At 47.9% G+C, this 17,419-nt stretch overlaps 1 protein-coding gene across 1 annotated transcript; it reads right to left on the bottom strand.

Annotated features, from left to right (window-relative positions):
* Window positions 1-14,856: 14,856 nt before the first annotated feature.
* On the bottom strand, window positions 14,857-15,786 carry LOC138748165 (forkhead box protein G1-like). The gene has a single exon (XM_069907934.1). The coding sequence runs from the start codon at window positions 15,772-15,774 to the stop codon at window positions 14,974-14,976; it is 801 nt and encodes a 266-aa protein (XP_069764035.1). The 5' UTR covers window positions 15,775-15,786; the 3' UTR covers window positions 14,857-14,973.
* Window positions 15,787-17,419: the final 1,633 nt, after the last annotated feature.

Below are 17,419 nucleotides of genomic sequence, written 5' to 3'. Positions count from 1 at the left end.
GGGGAAGCAGAGAAGACGAACCATGGCATCAGACCAGGGAGGGGGCTCTGTGGCTGATCGACCCACGCATGCGGCGGGCTGGTGGCGACTCAAGGCGAGGAACCCACGGAGGCTGGGGGCTGCTGTCGGCGGGGCCCGCGCCGGGATGCGGACCACTGGAGACTGGCTCGAAACTTGCCAGAGGGGTACCAGTTCTTGGAACCGGGGCGTGAAGGGGTGCCAAAGGCACTGAAGGGCCCCTGACTGCGTCGGAGGTTCAGATCTGGAGCTCGGGCCACCAATATTTTGGACTGGACTCCGTGGGGGCTGCGGGAGCGCCGGAGGCTAATCCATGGACACTCAGTGGCTCGGGGGTGGGGGGGGGGGAGACGACACACGACTCTTTTGCTTCACTTTCTCTGACTGTAGGGGGCGCTTCAGGTAATTTCTGCCGATGGCAAATCTGCCTACCTTACAGCAGGCAAAAGGCAATTTGGTGTAATATGACCCTGTTTTATTCCAAGGACAATAAATTGAATCTTGAATCTTGCAAACAAAACTCAAAGACAAAAGTCCCCGACTGATTCGGGAGTGCCTGCTATTAACTTTGGGTGCTGGGACACTTCATGAGTTCAACCCAAAAATTCCACTCAGCATTTGCTTCTGACACAATGAATGGCCCAGGCAACACCTAAATATTTATCACATCTAACACTGCAGATGCTGAAAATCTGACCCTAAAACAGAAATTCTAGGTGAGGCAGGCACAGGCACGATCTCACTTTCTCTCCTTTTGCACTAATTTATTTATTTTCAAATGTAATCGACACCCACAGTAAAGCTGCTGGAAAACGACACATTTCCTGACGTGTTCATGACAATTAAAAGAAATTCTGATTCTGTAGAGGGAGAAAAACAGACTCGATGGTTCAGAACAAATTTAAAACATCCTTGTTTCTAGCTTTACCTCGTTCATACGACATACATACAGCATGGTAACAGGCCTTTCTGGCCTATGAGCCCGTGCCGCCAATTTACAGCCTCCCCCCCCCACCCCCCATATGTTTTGAATGGTGGGAGGAATCCCACATAGAAACTGTAAAAAGGTAATGTAAAAACTCCGTACAGATTCGAACCCTGGTCGCTGGCACTGTAATATCATTGTATTTTTAAGCCGCTTTCAGGTGGCCAGAATACCCGACTGTAAAGCCGCCTATTCGACCCCAATGCGGCTGTCGGGTGGCCACATGAAGGTGGAGAACCCGGCCAGGAGGAGCCCTTACCTAACCCTCCTCCTGTCGGTATTATTCTCCGTCTCGGAGAATCCCCCCCCCCCACCCCGCCGCACCTGAAAGCAGCAGTGAGACTCGGCCGCAGTCCACAGGAGCCCGGCGTTCACTTGGACGCAGCTACATCCCAGCTGCACTCCCCCAGCCGCGTCTGCCGGCGCATTATCTGCGTCCGAGCACCGGAAAGCGGCTAAAGAGAGCTGACCAACTTGGATGATTCTCTCTTCCCCAGATTCTACATGACCTGCTGAGTATATCCAATATTCAATATTTTTGCAACTTCTTTAAAGCATTGCAAGTTACCTCTCCTCTTATTTCCCCACAGATTCGACAGGATTGCAGAGGGTCACGTGACCTCTCTGTCTGGAACCTAATCGGAAATTGCATCACCTGCCAATCAAGGTTTGGACCCTGCCTGCCCATTGGTGCACACCTGACCCCTTTTATCACCTTGTGATTTCCTGGGCCGGACCCTCCAGCTTACTGTAATATAACGTCCGCCACATACAGTAGCTCATCCCCTTTTGCTCTTCAGCCCTGAGACGAACCTTGCTCCACTCCAGGCCGTGAACTCTGGAGTCGTGGGTAAGGTGTGCACCACACAGGGATCGGGGCTGTTAGATAACATTGGGGCTATGCCCACAATAGACAAGGAACAGTGCGTAGCGTATTTAATTCTTGGCTGTTTATGTCTGTACACAGCTGCTAGTATCGGTAGTGTTAAATCGGATGTGACTGATTATTACTGTATGGTGTGATTGAGAGTATGGTAACAACTCCGATTATCTGAAATGATCGGGACTGGGCCTAAGGCGGATAAACGTTTTAAAAACAGCTCAGGAGTAACAGCAAGTAACAGTGTTTAAACATCAACAAATGACATGCAAGGCTTTTTAAGCAGTAAAATAATGTTTCATTCTCACCAAAAAAATTAATTGCTGGCCACCTTCGATCACCGACACCTCCCCAACCGAGGCCCCCTCATGCCGGGGTGCCCAGCAGCTTGAGGTCACCGCTGCTGCCACCGTCGGGAGCTCAACGTCCTTGGTCAGTTCGGGTCCAGAAAAAAAATTGCATAAATGAGAATTTCTGATTTGTTTTTGGATATACTCATTTATCTGAATTAAAAAATTTTTTTTTTTGATAACCGAGGACCTTCGGAGAATATTATTTTAATATTATTTTTTTTTTTTTTTTATTTTTATTTTTTTTTTATTTAATCCGATTTCGGATAATCAGAGTTGTACTGAACAAGTTAGTGTGTGTTATCCCCCTTGTGTGTGTTTTAATAAAGGTCCTTCCTGCGTCCAGCCTGTGTCCAGACTCGTTGCTCTTCGAACCCACCGAACAGTGATCTGCTGAGTATTTCCTGTACAGGTATACCCCTCTTTATGAATACTCGAACTACGGAAATTCGGCTTTACGAAGAAAGCCGTGTTCGCTTCCTGAAAGGATTTGAATGGGTTTTCAAAAATACCCTCCAGTGGGTAGTGAACGGGTCTTCGCTTTAGGCCATCTCGGCATACGAAAGGTTTCCTAGGTACGCTCTTGTTTTGCAAAGTGGAGTACACCCGTATTTGGTGTTATTTGCAACTCCTTTAAAGCGTGGCAAGTCACTCAGGGCAGTTTTTATTTATTCCATTTTATTCCCCTTCGTTCCTGAAGACAGTGGAATCACCAGTAAGTTCCTCATCCACCTTGATCACTCTCTGTGGCTTGGCACCAGTAAGTTCTTGCCAGCAGTAGTCATTGAGTCGAGGTAGATAATTTTTCCCCGTGTTAATCAGAAAATGCTACCTGACACTCAGCCATACTGGGCTTGATGAGAAAGGCAGTGTGTTGATGGAGAAGGATCACAAACTCCCCTAATGGACCCTCGTCATTTTGCAGGTGATTTATTATATGGATTTGACTGCAATTAATTTTGGAGTTACAAATGCCTGTTCATTACAATAACTTTGGGGACAGTGCAAAATAAGTTGGTGTAGAGTTCCACCCTAAGGCCCCCAGCACCAGTAACGCCTCATTCCGCAGGGATTATACACTGTTCAGCTGGTTATCTAACCAGTATAGGAACACAACAGATCAAATTACATTCCCTGAGAGGGTTTTGTCGAAGAGTTTGGTCCTCATGCCTTCCTCATCTAATGATGGGTTTGCTTTCTAGCAAGCCTGGTTGTGTCAGAAAAAAAAATTGTAAGTCGATAAAGTATACCTCCTATAATTAAATGTTGAATACCTGAAAGCTCACTGGGCACGAAGAATGGTCTGAAACATTGAACTAAAATTGCTGGATAGTAAGGAAACACGATGGGTTGTTTACAGTGCACTAATTCGCGTGATCTATGCCGTACGATACCCTCGCACGACACCGCCATCGCCCAGCGTCGAGAGAGAGAGTAGCGTGCCGCATATCGCAAGCGCGGGAACAGATCGGAATTTGAAATTGAAAGTACAGTGATCTGAGGTGCCAAGGAGAACCAATTGCAGCATAGCCTCAATTGTGGGCGGGTCTGACCTTGACTGCAACCCCTGGAGATTGGCTCGAACTGGCCGGAGTGGGTACCAGGTATTGGAACCGGGGCATGAGGGGTACTGAGGATGCCGAAGGGTTCCTGAAGGGTTCAGATCTGGAGCTTGGGTCACCAATAGTTTGGACTGGACTCTGTGGGGGCCACGGAAGCACTAGAGGCAAATCTATGGAACACTCAGTGACTCTGGGGGGAGGGGGTCTCTCTTCTGCTTCTCGCTCCTTGGCTGTAAGTCTGACTCCAAGAGGCGCTTAGGCAATTCCTGCTGGTGGCAAATCCGTCCGCCTTGCAGCAGGCAAAAAGAAATTTCATGCAATACGACACTGAATGAAAAAATTGATATAGCATTTGTGCAAGAAACACACTTAACTGAATTGGAGCACAAGAAATTAAAGAGAGATTGGGTAGGACATGTAACAGCAGCTTCGTATAATTCAAAAGCAAGAGGAGTGGCTATATTAATTAGTAAAAATGTGCCATTTAAAATAGAAGAGGAGATAATAGATCCAGCAGGGAGATATGTTATGATAAAATGTCAGATATATTTGGAGTTTTGGAATCTACTCAATGTATATTCACCTAATGAAGAAGATCAAAAGTTTATGCAAGATATCTTGTTGAAGGTAGCAAATACGCAAGGGAACATATTAATAGGAGGAGATTTCAACCTGAATTTGGATTCAAATATGGATAAAACTGGGAAAAAAATTAACAGAAAAAACAAAATAACCAAATTTATAATTAAATCAATGGAAGAAATGCAACTTTTGGATATACGGAGGAAACAACACCCAAACGAAAAGGAATATTCATATTACTCGGCTAGACATAAAACATACTCAAGAATAGACCTATTTTTGTTATCAGCTAGTATGCAGGATAGAGTAAGAAAAACAGAATATAAAGCTAGAATACTATCGGACCATTCACCCTTAATATTGACAGTAAAGCTAGAGGACATCCCTCCAAGAATGTATAGATGGAGATTAAACCCCATGCTACTTAAAAGGCAGGATTTTAGAGAATTTATTGAAAAACAATACGACACTGAATAATTACAATTGAATCTTGATTGCCAGGTGAGGTAACTTCCTACCCGGTTCCCGCCAAAGAGTCAGGTGACCCTCCGAATAACAACCCCCCCCCCCCCTCCACATTTTATCACGTCTATTCATTGGGACAACTTGCAACCTCCTTTCAGTAACATCTATCAGTTACAGTCCTGCAACCCTTTCCTCCATTTACAAGTCTGTTCTATGATTACATTCTGTTATATTCACCTCGGTTGTTGCTCTATGTGTGCGATCTGATATCTCTTGTTGGAACATGCCAACTGTTGATTCTTGAAATGTACAAAGGGTGATATTTTTAAGGCTATGCAACGTGATCCTGGTGTTTTGCAGCACAATATTGTCATTCCAAATGAACTTTAAAAACATAATTAAGCCTTCTCCAATAGCTTTCATAAAACATGCCGTCCTTTTGGACTTGCAGCAAAGTTTGTTCCAAATTCTTGTATTATTAAGCCTTAAGATGTCGGACAGTAAACTGTAATTCAGTAAAATCCCCGTTATCCAGAATTCAAGCAACCAGCAAAAATAATCGCAGAAAAGAAATAGGTTAAAAAAAAACACAAAACGTTTAAAATTGGCGCTCTTGGAGGTCAGTTCACCCATCCGCATAAAACGCAATCTCAAGCAACCAGAAAATTCACTTATCCAGCATCTACCAATTTTCATGGGAGTTTTCGTAGCCCTTTTCACACCGGCTAAGCAGTAAATTGGCTGTTCAACGAACTGGTCAAGGAAGCCGCTCGCACTGGACCACCATTAACCGGTTCTCTGCGTCCTTTCACACTACTACCACCAGGCCTCCCCCGGGGAGAGGGGCACCTATCCTCCGCTAATGTGTCCCAGGATACCTCCCCCCACCCCGTCCCTTTCACTCAGGGCTAACTGGCACACAGGTGTCAGAGGACCCTGGGGATGATGCGTCCTACCCAGGCGGTCCATCCCTGACGTCTGTGTGCCGATTCGCGAGCATCCACGCTGGTAGATTGGCAGTTAATTACTGGGACAAAGAGCCAGTTTGAATCAGGCTACTGTATTCCATTTCCGAGCAATGAATCACTCTCTCCAGCAACATTTGCATAATATCATATTAATCCAGCGCATTATATCATAGAAAACAATGCCAATCTGTAGCAATCTGCATGCAGCACCGTGACATGGTGAGCTACCATAGCACGACTGGAAAAACAAATTAAATTAAGACACTGTGGTGATGTGACCACCAGCCGACTGCAGGGGGCGCTCTCTGTCCCTGCAGGAAGACCACCTAATGGGCTGACTCCACCTGGCTGGCTGTCAATCAGCCGACCTGAGATGGCTCCTCCTGAGCCAGTCACTCAGGAGCCACTGAAACATGAAGTGGTGGTCAGACTTTTACCTGAATGTGCTTGCTTACTGTTACCTCAGCGCACCACAGACCAACAGATCAGTAACAGGCCCTTTTGGCCCGCAAGCCCTTGCTACCCAATTGACCTCCAGAATCCCGGTACGTTTTGAAGGGTAGGGAGGAAACCGGAGCACCCGGAGAAAACCAATGCAGACACAGGGAGAGCGTACAAACTCCTTACGGACAGCGCGGTACAAACCAGAGTCACTGCCGCCGTAATAGCATTGCGTTTAACCGTGCTGCCCGATGTTGTCAAGATGGGGGCTAGAGGACACTCTTGTAAAGGTCTGGCAGCCATACCTGGATCACGTAGGGGCCCAAATGAAATGAAAAAGTAACTATTTTATATACAGTTTCCCCAAATATATGTAAGCTCTGACGGTGAATGGGTCTGTATTGGAGGGAGGAAGAGCGGGACTATTTTGTTTTTCTTTGTCTTGTGAGAAAATATATTGTATATATGAAATGTTACTATAAAAAAACCAAAATATCTAAAAAAAGATGGAGGCCAGAGGGCAAGGCTGCCAGCCTCCATCTTGACCACCTTTTACAGCAGCGTAAAGTCTGGCTCTGTCATTGTGTGGGGCAGTAGCTGCAAAGCATCGGACAGGTGTCAATACAGAGGATCATCAGCGGCCGAGAAGATCCCTTTCCTCTATCGATGACATTTACTGGGCGTGTTGCTCAAAGAATTATAGAGAGCCCTTTCCGTCCAGTGCACAGTATCGTTGACCCACTGCCATCAAGCATAAAGCCTAAAAATCAGGACTGCCAGGCTTCCCACAGGCTGTGAGATTGATGAACAGTATCCTGTCACCGAGTCAATCATCTCAAAATATTTCTATGCCGGTAGACCCCCCCTCCTTAGAGAGCTCCTGAGAAACCGTTCGTAAATCGAAAATTCGTAACATCGATGACTATCGGAGGTAACTTTCGTAAAAGCCAAAACGCGTGTTAATTTCTTCAAAACAGTGGGCGCTGGTTTCTTTGTATAAGCAAATTTTCGTAATTCAGGTATTGATAAAGAGGAGTTTACCTGTATATTTATTCTAAGGTGAACCTTTACGTATATATGTGAATATTATATGCTGTTTATTACACGTGCACCATGTTCGGGAGAAAGGCTCTTCATCTGATTGTATACATAGAGGCATCATTATATCTGCCGCACCGTGTGGTACAATTGATGCAGAGAAATGGATGGGATGGCAGGGAGGATCACAGGAGCCTCTCTCCCCCCCCCCCCCCCGCCCGCCCCCCACAACGTGATCTACTGACCTGTATGGTATGAAATGCTACAATTTTGAATCAAGCCTGGAAACAATGCAAGGCTATTTATCTCCTTGCACCTGTTCCAGCATTCATGAGATTAAGGGTGATCTGTGACCCAATGTCTTCCCCAAATCTGCTTGGCAATTGATTATGGTCTTCAATAGGCTGCTACGGTGCCTCACAACATCCTTAGGTTTAGCGAAGACCTCGAGCAATTTGCTTTCTGAATTTACAGGGCACCGATGGCATAGAGATGACTAATTAACACAGCAATTACCACCAATATGATAGATAGGGATTACTTAAGAGGAGTGGAAAGAAAAAAAGTTGAGAACCACTGGACCTAGGGTTATGACAAACCTGCTACACAGTGTTAGACAGTGACACCAGGTGTTACATGATCAAACTGCTGTCTCTCTCATTGTTAGGCCTGATCACTATGTTTTACAAGCACTGATCAAATGGGCAGGGGACTCACTAAGCCAATGGTTCTCAACCTTTCCACTCAAATACCACTTTAAGTAATCCCTAGGCCATCGGTGCTCGGTGATTAGTAAGGGATCGCTTAAGGTGGGATGTGGGTGGGAAGGGAAGGTTGAGAATCACTGCTCTAGACCCAATTGTTAGTGAAATATTTCGCTTGAGAAAAATGGTCACTGGCCCATTTCCTTTGGAGTTGTGAAACCGTGCACATAACGAGTCCATGAGGGACGATTAAAACAGTGGGTTTCAAACTTCCTTTTCACCCTTACTAATCACAGAGCGCCTTTGGCAAAAGGATTACTTAAAGTGGTATGTGAGTGGAAAGAAAAAAGTTGAGAAGCACTGATTTAAATGATTATTTTCTTTCCTGAGGCCAGCAATATGCCAATTATATTTGAGTCTCAACTCTTAGCCACAGTGATAAACATTGGAATGTACGACAGATTTGCTATCACAATGGAGATTTATTTTCCAAATAATTAAAGTTCATTCCTCCACCCACTGACTGATGTAATTGAGATCATAAAGCCATAAGTCATAGGAGCAGAATTAGGCCATTCAGCCCATCAAGTCTGCCCCACCATTCAATCATGATCTATTTTCCCACTGAGCCCCACTGCCTGGCCTTTTCCCCATAACCTTTGATGCCCTGCCTAATCAAGAACCTATCAATCTTGGTCTTATATACATCTAATGACCGGGCCTCCACAACCGCCTGTGGCAACAGACTCCACAGATTTACCCCCCTCTGGCTGAAGAAATTCTGTAAGTGGATGCCTTCGGTCCTGAAGTTGTGCCCTCTTATCTGGAACCCTCCCACCAGGGGAAACATGCCCTTCAACCTTCAAACCGTTTCAATGAGATTCCCCCGCCCCCGTCATTCTCCTAAATTCCAAAGAGTACAGGCCGTCAAATAGGGTCTAGAGCATATGATAGCCCTTTCATTCCCAGAATCATCCTTGTGAACCTCTTCACCATCTCGTCATTGCATCAGAACTTCTGACAAAGAAATATATATGACTCATTGTAAGGCTACTATTATTGTTTCATTTTGTTTGGGCACCTGCCTACATTTTGTTCGTACCTCTGTGAAGGGCTCAAGCCCGAAACTTTGGTCATGTATCTTTATCTTTTCTATATAAAGTACCCTGTTTGACCTATTGAGTTTCTCCAGCCTTGTGGTTTTACTTCAATCACGGTGTCTGCAGATTTTCCTATTTTACATTGTTGTTTGATACTATTGCACTCTCAACTGCATGAGTTTACTCACCTGGATAGCACGCACACAAAGCATATTTGTCGCATCTCGGTGGACATGACAATAATCAATTCTATTCCAATATTTGTTATCACCAATTTTGTAAAACATATTAAATGAGTTGCCAGGAACAGCATAAAAATCTAGGTCTAAGAATCTCTCCAAACCAGCACTTTAGGTGAAATTTCTGGGGTCGTCCTATACAGAGTCGTTCTATACAACAGCCTATCCTCTCTTTTGAGGTAGCAGGTTGCCTCACTGACGAAGTTAAAGGATGACCACTCGGGGATGTTATCCAGTGTGGGACACATCTTCAGTTGCATTCCCTGGATCATTGGGTGTTTTGGCCTTTTAGGCACAAGGCATCCTCTGCCAAGGCACGCCCACCACAGGCTGATCTGACCTGGGTGTGTGTGTGTCACCCACCTGTTTCTCTTAGGTCATTTTGGATTCCAGATTGTGCCAATCACAGAAATGTCTAAACTATTAGCTGATATAATGGACACTGGTAAGTCCTTGCGTTCAATAAATGTCAGAACTCAAAGTGAGTTGAGGCCGGTAGTTTATACAAGCCATTTCACAAATCTTCGATCTTTAACGAAGTAACGATACATTCAGGGAAGTGTGTCTGAAGCATTATAACTCGGGAAACGTAGGTTTAAGATAAGGAGAACCTGAGGTGTAACTTTTTGATACACGGAGGGTGGTGAGTGGATAGAACAGGTGGTTGAAGAGCTGGTCCTCTTGAAGATCAGAGTGGTCTGTGCTGTAATTTTCAATGGTTCTAAGAAAAATTTGGACAGATACATGGATAGAATAGGTTGAGAGGGATATGGGTCAGACTCAGGCGGGACTAGTGTGGGTGGGATATTTTGGTCGGCGTGGGCCAAAGGGCTTGTTTCCACGTTATGTGACTCTAGGAAACATGGCTGCTAATTTATGCAGAGGACACTCCCACAAACATGAATCTCTTTTAGCCATGTTGGTTTAGGATGAAATACTCAGTGGTATCACTAGGGTCGGTGTCACCCAGAGCGGTGACTGGCAGTCCTTTTCCTATAATTACTACTTGGTTCTCAAAAACATTATCGATATTGGTTCACAGATCCTAATGATCACAATATTGGAGCTAAAACACAAGAAGATTTGACAAAAGCAGCGACTATAGAAATGCCAGCAGCAAGGAAAACAACAGCGCTTGCTGATGGCACGTGCAGACGGAACCACATGATTCGAAGGGTCGCTGTCATTGGGTCATAAATGACAGCTCTGCCCAGAGTGCATTGGAAGATTCAATAAGTAAATGATACATGCACGCCAGGCTTTTGAAAAAAAAAATGTTTTTGTTGTTATAGTGAACTACAGGGATATTTTAGTAAGAAATAATAAATTTCTGCTGAAACGCTGCACGTATAGACAGTCATTTTGGTGTCACCCCCTCTGATGGTGTCACCCAGTGAGGTCTACCCCCCCTCCCCCCAGTGATGCCTGTGGAAATACTAACCAGAATATTGATGAGATCCCATCACTTTTCTTCACAGTGGTGGCCGTGGATCGTTCACTTCCAGCTGTGGACGGGAGCTGCATAACTCCACCTCCCACAGAATGGCTCTCCCTCAGGACTGCTCTGGCATCCCCTCTCAGCAGTAAATGGGGGAGGGGGGAGGGCTCTGTCAATGGAGAGGGAAGTGGGTAGCTAGCTAGAGGAGACAGAGGGATGGGGAAGAGAGGGAGAACAGGGAGTGGAGGCTAGCAGAAACTGGAGAAGTCGATGTTAATGCCGTCTGATTGGAGAGCGCCCAGACAGAGAAGTGTGCCCTCATTACTTCTGCCTGTGCCCCTGCCCCTCACCCAGGGGCAGGGGGAGCGACATTTATCAAAAGAGGTACCTTCCTACCCCCCCCCTCCTCCCCACCCCCTGGTCTGACACCACCAACCCCAATCCCCCACCACCCCCGTGTGGGTAAATGCCAATAGAATTAAAGGGGATGATGGCAATGAGAGGAAATGTTGGGACAAATGGGATTGAAAGCTGTAACAATGATAGTCTGAATGGCTTCCTGCGTAGTGAATGAATAATTAAATGTTTCACAAGACAAAGGGAGAGAAGCAGGCCACTAGGCCCATCAAGACTGTTCCGTAAATCTACACTAAGCTACTCTACACTAGTTCCAATTTCCGGCCTTGTCCCCATATCCCTTGATACCCTCACTAATGAGATACTTGTCTATTTCTTGTTTAAATACTCCTAGTGATTTGGCCTCCACTGCTGTATGCGGCAGTGAGTTCTACAGATCCATGACCCTCTAACTAAATAGATTTGTTCCACTGCGCCATCACCAGTGAAGGCACCAGGTCTGAAAGCCGGTTGATATTGTCGAGGGATGATCCTGAAATTGGCCCATCCTTTTCCACCACATCTCCCTTGGCAAACATTGAGATGACGGGGGGATTCAGAAGGTCAGGCACCCTCCGTGGAGAGAAGTGGTCAGGTGTAAGTTGGGTGGCAAGGACTCGTGGGCCGAAATGGCCTGTAGGTCCAAATTAAAAGGGTACAGAATCTGGATGGAAACAGTTGGGAATGAACAGCCCTTAAGGAATCAAAACACCTCCAGCTGCTGGAATCAGACAGCATCGGCGGGGAGAAGTACGTGCGAGGGGGTCAGGCCCCCGACCCCCTCCATTGGAGTGGGTCTCAACCTTTTTCCCTCCACTCACATCCCACCTGAAGTAATCCCTAGGCCATCGGGGCTCTGTGATTGGTATGGGATTGCTTCAGGTGGGATGTGAGTGGGAAGGAAAGGTTGAGAATCACTGCTCTGAACTCAATTATTACTGAAATATGTGGCTTGAGAAAAATGGTCATTGGCCCATTTCCTTTGGAGTTCTGAAACCGTGCACATAACGAGTCCATGAGGGACGATTAAAACAGTGGTTTTCAAACTTTTTCTTTCTGCCCACATCCCACCTTAAACAATCCCTTACTAGTCACTGAGCACCAATGGCATTGGGAATACTTAAAGTAGTATGTGAGCGGAAAGAAAAAGGTTGAGAACCATTGGTCCATTGGGCCGCTCACTCCCCTCCAGCATTCTCATCTTCCCAGAAATGATGAGCCTTGCATCTTGACGTGGGCAGGCCAACGTTATAAAAAAAAGTGACCGGGCAATGGAAGAAAAGGCAAACTGCCCTCCTCTTTGCAAAGAGGAGCCGGCCAGCCCATTTTTAAAAAAAGTTCTGGAAACTCTGGGTTCAAACCTGACGCTGACCTGTAAGGAGTTGGTACATGGTCTGGTTTGCCCCGGGGTTTCCTCCCATGGTTTGTAGGTGAATTGGACGGCACGGGCTGGAAGGGCCTGTTACCGTGCTGCAGGTCTAATTTTAATGGTGGGAACCAGGGACCGGGATACCGAGAGGGCGCCGACATGCGGGGCTCCCAAAGGGTCTGGACTCATTGTGGCTCCAGACCCCGAGGAGGGAGATATTCGGACGCCTGGAGCTCGGGAGGAGGAGATCGTGGTGGGGGGGGGGGGTATCGGAGCAGGTGGCAGAATACACTGAACACTCTGAAGGGGGGGGGGGTCAAGTTAAAAACAGAGAACTGGAGACACTCAGCAGGTCAAACAGCATCCTTTTACGGAACCAAGACAAGACGCGTGACCAATGCTTCGGGCTTGAGCCCAAGGGATATTGTTCTCTATAAAGGACACTGACCTGCTGAGTTTCTCCAGCATTGTGTTTTTACTTCAATCATGGTCTCTGCAAACGCTTGTGTTTTCTCACGCTCCCCCCCCGCTTTCCCTCTCTCCTCTCCCTTTCTCCCCTCTCCTCTTACTCCCTCTCTCCTCTCCCTTTTTCTTTCTCCTCTCCCTTTCTCCCCTCTCTTATTCCCTCTCTCCCCTCCCTTTCTTTCTCCCTCTCCACTTACTCCCTCTCTCCCTCTCCCCTCTCCACTTACTCCATCTCTCCCCCTCCCTTTATTTCTTTCTCCCTCTCCCTTTCTCCCCTCTCTTACTCCCTCTCTCCCCTCCCTTTCTTTTTCTCCCCTCTCTCCCCTCCCTTTCTTTCTCCCTCTCCCTTTCTCCCCTCTCCTCTTACTCCCTCTCTCCCCCTCCCTTTCTTTCTCCTTCTCCCTTTCTCCCCTCTCCTCTTACTCCCTCTCTCCCCTCCCTTTCTTCCCTCTCTCCCCTCCCTTTCTTTCTCCCTCTCCCCTCTCCACTTACTCCATCTCTCCCCCTCCCTTTCTTTCTCCTTCTCCCTTTCTCCCCTCTCCTCTTACTCCCTCTCTCCCCTCCCTTTCTTCCCTCTCTCCCCTCCCTTTCTTTCTCCTTCTCCCTTTCTCCCCTCTCCTCTTACTCCCTCTCTCCCCTCCCTTTCTTCCCTCTCTCCCCTCCCTTTCTTTCTCCTTCTCCCCTCCCTTTCTTTCTCCTTCTCCCTTTCTCCCCTCTCCTCTTACTCCCTCTCTCCCCTCCCTTTCTTTTTCTCCCCTCTCTCCCCTCCCTTTCTTTCTCCCTCTCCCTTTCTCCCCTCTCCTCTTACTCCCTCTCTCCCCTCCCTCTCTCCCCTCCCTTTCTCTTTCTCCCCTCTCCTCTTACTCCCTCTCTCCCCTCCCTTTCTTTCTCCCTCTCCCTTTCTCCCCTCTCCACTTACTCCCTCTCTCCCCTCCCTTTCTTTCTCCCTCTCCCCTCTCCACTTACTCCATCTCTCCCCCTCCCTTTCTTTCTCCTTCTCCCTTTCTCCCCTCTCCTCTTACTCCCTCTCTCCCCTCCCTTTCTTCCCTCTCTCCCCTCCCTTTCTTTCTCCTTCTCCCTTTCTCCCCTCTCCTCTTACTCCCTCTCTCCCCTCCCTTTCTTCCCTCTCTCCCCTCCCTTTCTTTCTCCTTCTCCCCTCTCCTCTTACTCCCTCTCTCCCCTCCCTTTCTTTCTCCTTCTCCCTTTCTCCCCTCTCCTCTTACTCCCTCTCTCCCCTCCCTTTCTTTCTTTCTCCCTCTCCCCTCTTACTCCCTCTCTCCCCTCCCTTACTCCCTCTCTCCCCTCCCTTTCTTTCTCCTTCTCCCTCTCTCCCCTCCCTTCCTCTCTCTCCCTCCCCTCTCTGCCTTACTCCCCCTTCCCTCCTTCTCCCTTCTCGCTGGGAATTCGCGTTCTCTGGAAGCACTTCGCCACATTCCTCTCTTCCTGAAGGGCTGACACCCAGCAGACGTCAAGGTTTGAAGACACCGTCCAAAGTGCCAGCTGACTTGTCACAGACCACCCTTTTCCTTGCCACCAGGTTCATTTCTCACCAGTCCTCCCCCCTCTAACCACACACATCTCCCCAATATACTCAACAGCCCTGGAAATTGAACGGGTTGGCTTTGTTAAAGTGGACAGAACATTTTTTTTTAAATAAACCCCCCCCCCACCCTCAGCGGTGTCCGTGGAGAAGGAAAGACGAGAAGGGAATTCCGCTTGAAATGCCCAACACTTCCCCATTTCTAGTTGACGCTGAGTTGTGGAAAAGGAGCTGAAGAAATTGCCACAATCTCTCTGCTTTTCGTTTTTAAACTTAAACATTGGCTTTAATATGGAAAGTTTTTCACATCCCTCGTCGCAAATAAAAAGTTCCCTCCAATACTAGACAGATTTATTTGTTAAAATAATTTATCCCCCTCCCATTCTACTCCCAAGTCGCTATTTACACAATAAAGAATCCAGTCCCGGGGTCTTCAGAGGACCAGGGGGTTGAAGGGAGGGTCTGGGCTCTGGCCCGCGAAGTTAGCGCCGGGGCAAGGTCTCCCGAACTCCTCGCCGCGTTTCGCGAACAGACGGGGCGCGGCGGCCAGGCCAGCGCTGGCTGGGAACTGCGGGACCAAGTGGCCGGCGAGCAGGTTCAGGGAGCAGGAGGGAGGGAGGGCGAGGTCGTGGCTCCACGTCCCGAAAGCGGCCAGTCCTCCTCCAGCAGTCAGGGGCCGGGACCAGCCGTGGTCCGGGTACGAAACAGCGTGCTTGGCTGGATGCAGGGAGAGAACGGGGGCCACGGGCCAGTAGAAGGGTCCGGCCAGCGCCCAGCCCGGCGGGGCGAGCCGGGCTCCCCTCTTGAACGCCAGTTTGGCCCCCGTTGGGTTGGACCTCCTCCGGAGCTTGCCCGACGCGTCTCCAATGAAGACCTCGTCGCTGGAGGGGTCCAGCATCCAGTAGTTGCCCTTGCCCGGGTCATCGTAATGCCTGGGCACCTTCACGAAGCACTTGTTGAGGCTCAGGTTGTGTCGGATGGAATTCTGCCAGCCCGGCTTGTTCTCCCTGTAATAGGGGAAGTTGTGCACGATGAACTCGTAGATGGCCCTCAGGGTCAGCCTCTTGTGCGGGCTCTGGCGGATGGCCATCATAATCAGAGCGTTGTAGCTGAAAGGCGGTTTTTCGAGCTTCCCTCCATCCCCCGGCGCCGACCGGCCACTCTCCCCCTCCTCTTTCAGGTCACCCACGGGCAGGAGGTTCTCGATGGCGAACGGCGCTTTCGGCTCTCCCATTGCCACCCAATTCCCCCGGTGGTCACTTTCGAATGGCCCCCAGTCACATCTTCCACCCACCCAGATGCCTGGCAGGTTTCCAGGGCCACTCCTTCTGCCTCCCACAACCAATAAGCCTCCCAGCTCCACGCCTCTGGAAGCCAAAGAGCCTGCCCCAAACTTCTCAAGATTTCTCTTTCCTATCCCCTCTACCTCCCCTCCCATCTCCAACTCCCCTCCCTCCACCTCCCCATATGATCCAGACTCTCTAAAATCTTTAGAGAGTCTGGTCCTTCCTCGCCACCAAAAGAACTGGGGAGGATTTCGATGGGAAGGTTTCTTTTTCTGTTGTCCCCGCGCCTGAAATCTCTCCCTTCCCAAATAAAAAGGCTCCAACAACACGTTCTTCCAAAAGAAAAGAAATCCCCAGCCTCAAAGCTCACAGATTGTCACCAGACACAACAGTGGATTTTGGCAGAAGGGAAACGATTCGCAGGGGGGACGCAAGAAAACGACATGTAAGGATTGTTTCCAGACTGTGACAGTCTCAAATAATAATGATTTGTATTCAGAAGCTTCATTTAGAGTGCCGGATTTAGACTTGATGAGGCCCTGCACTCTATATGAAGCTTGTTAATACAAATTATTTTGAAATGAATTACATCTTTATCATTGGGTTGGCTCGTTCTCTATCACAGCCTGGAAACAATACTTACATGTAAGTCATTTTTAAAGTAGGGGTTTTTTTTTTAACATACATTCAAGATATTTTTGAGTCGTTCCCCCCATCCCTGCGAAGCTACAATCTTTGCTACATTAAAGGACACTGTTTCCCCAGCATTTTGTTACTTCAACCGCGGTGTCTGCGTGTTTTACTCCTGCAACTGCATTTGTAAGAGAGAGAGAGAGCTTAGATTCGAAGGGGACTCAAGCAGAGACTTCACACACTCAGAAACACTCAAATAAAAAAGTTAACAGATAAATACATACATTCCAAAATACACAGATACAGACCGGCCGCGTGGACGGGTCAGTCTGTGGGGACAGAGACCCCTCGAATTCAAAAGCCTTGAGACAGATATTACGAAACTGTGTGGCCCCCCCCCCCCCCCCCCCGCGAAATCTATTCGGTGGCAGAAAGTTCTGAGTTGCGGGTTGAACTCGAGGAACAAAACCCCGCCTCGCGTTTTATTAAATTAGGGGTTTTTTTTTTGGGGGGGGGGGATGTTTGACAAGTGTAGACAAAACAGATTTTTAAAAAATGGACTGAACAAAGGCGCTGGGGAACTTAGGGGAGAAAATGTTCAATCATAATTCCACGTACAATTGAGATAAAGGGGCATCCAGACGAGTTTCCCCAGCGCCTTTAAAAAGAACCCCCCCCCCCCCCAACATTTTCCCATCAAGTCGGACGAAGATGAGGTTCCAGGCATCTGGACACTCCAGGGATCCCAAAGATGCTTCGAGACAGCGAGACCGAGAAATTGGGGAAGGTGGCAAATAATCACTCGGGGGTGGGGGGGGGACATTGATCGAAAACGGAGAGATCTTAAAACGCGGAAGGCTGTCTTGAAAGAAACCTTGCCCTATCAAGCCCGGGACGTCCGTTCTGGACCTTTGCGAGATAAAGGACACTGAGTTTCTCCAGCATTTTGGGCTCCTACTG

Source organism: Narcine bancroftii, chromosome 13 (assembly GCF_036971445.1).
Source record: "Narcine bancroftii isolate sNarBan1 chromosome 13, sNarBan1.hap1, whole genome shotgun sequence".
NCBI classification, from domain to species: Eukaryota; Metazoa; Chordata; class Chondrichthyes; order Torpediniformes; family Narcinidae; genus Narcine; species Narcine bancroftii.
The sequence above is the reverse complement of the archived record's forward strand: the minus strand, read 5'-3'. Positions and strand labels throughout refer to the sequence as shown.

Coding starts and splice junctions, on each gene's coding strand:
- LOC138748165 (XM_069907934.1), bottom strand. CDS start 15,774: ATGGGAGAGCCGAAAGCGCCGTTCGCCATCGAGAACCTCCTGCCCGTG.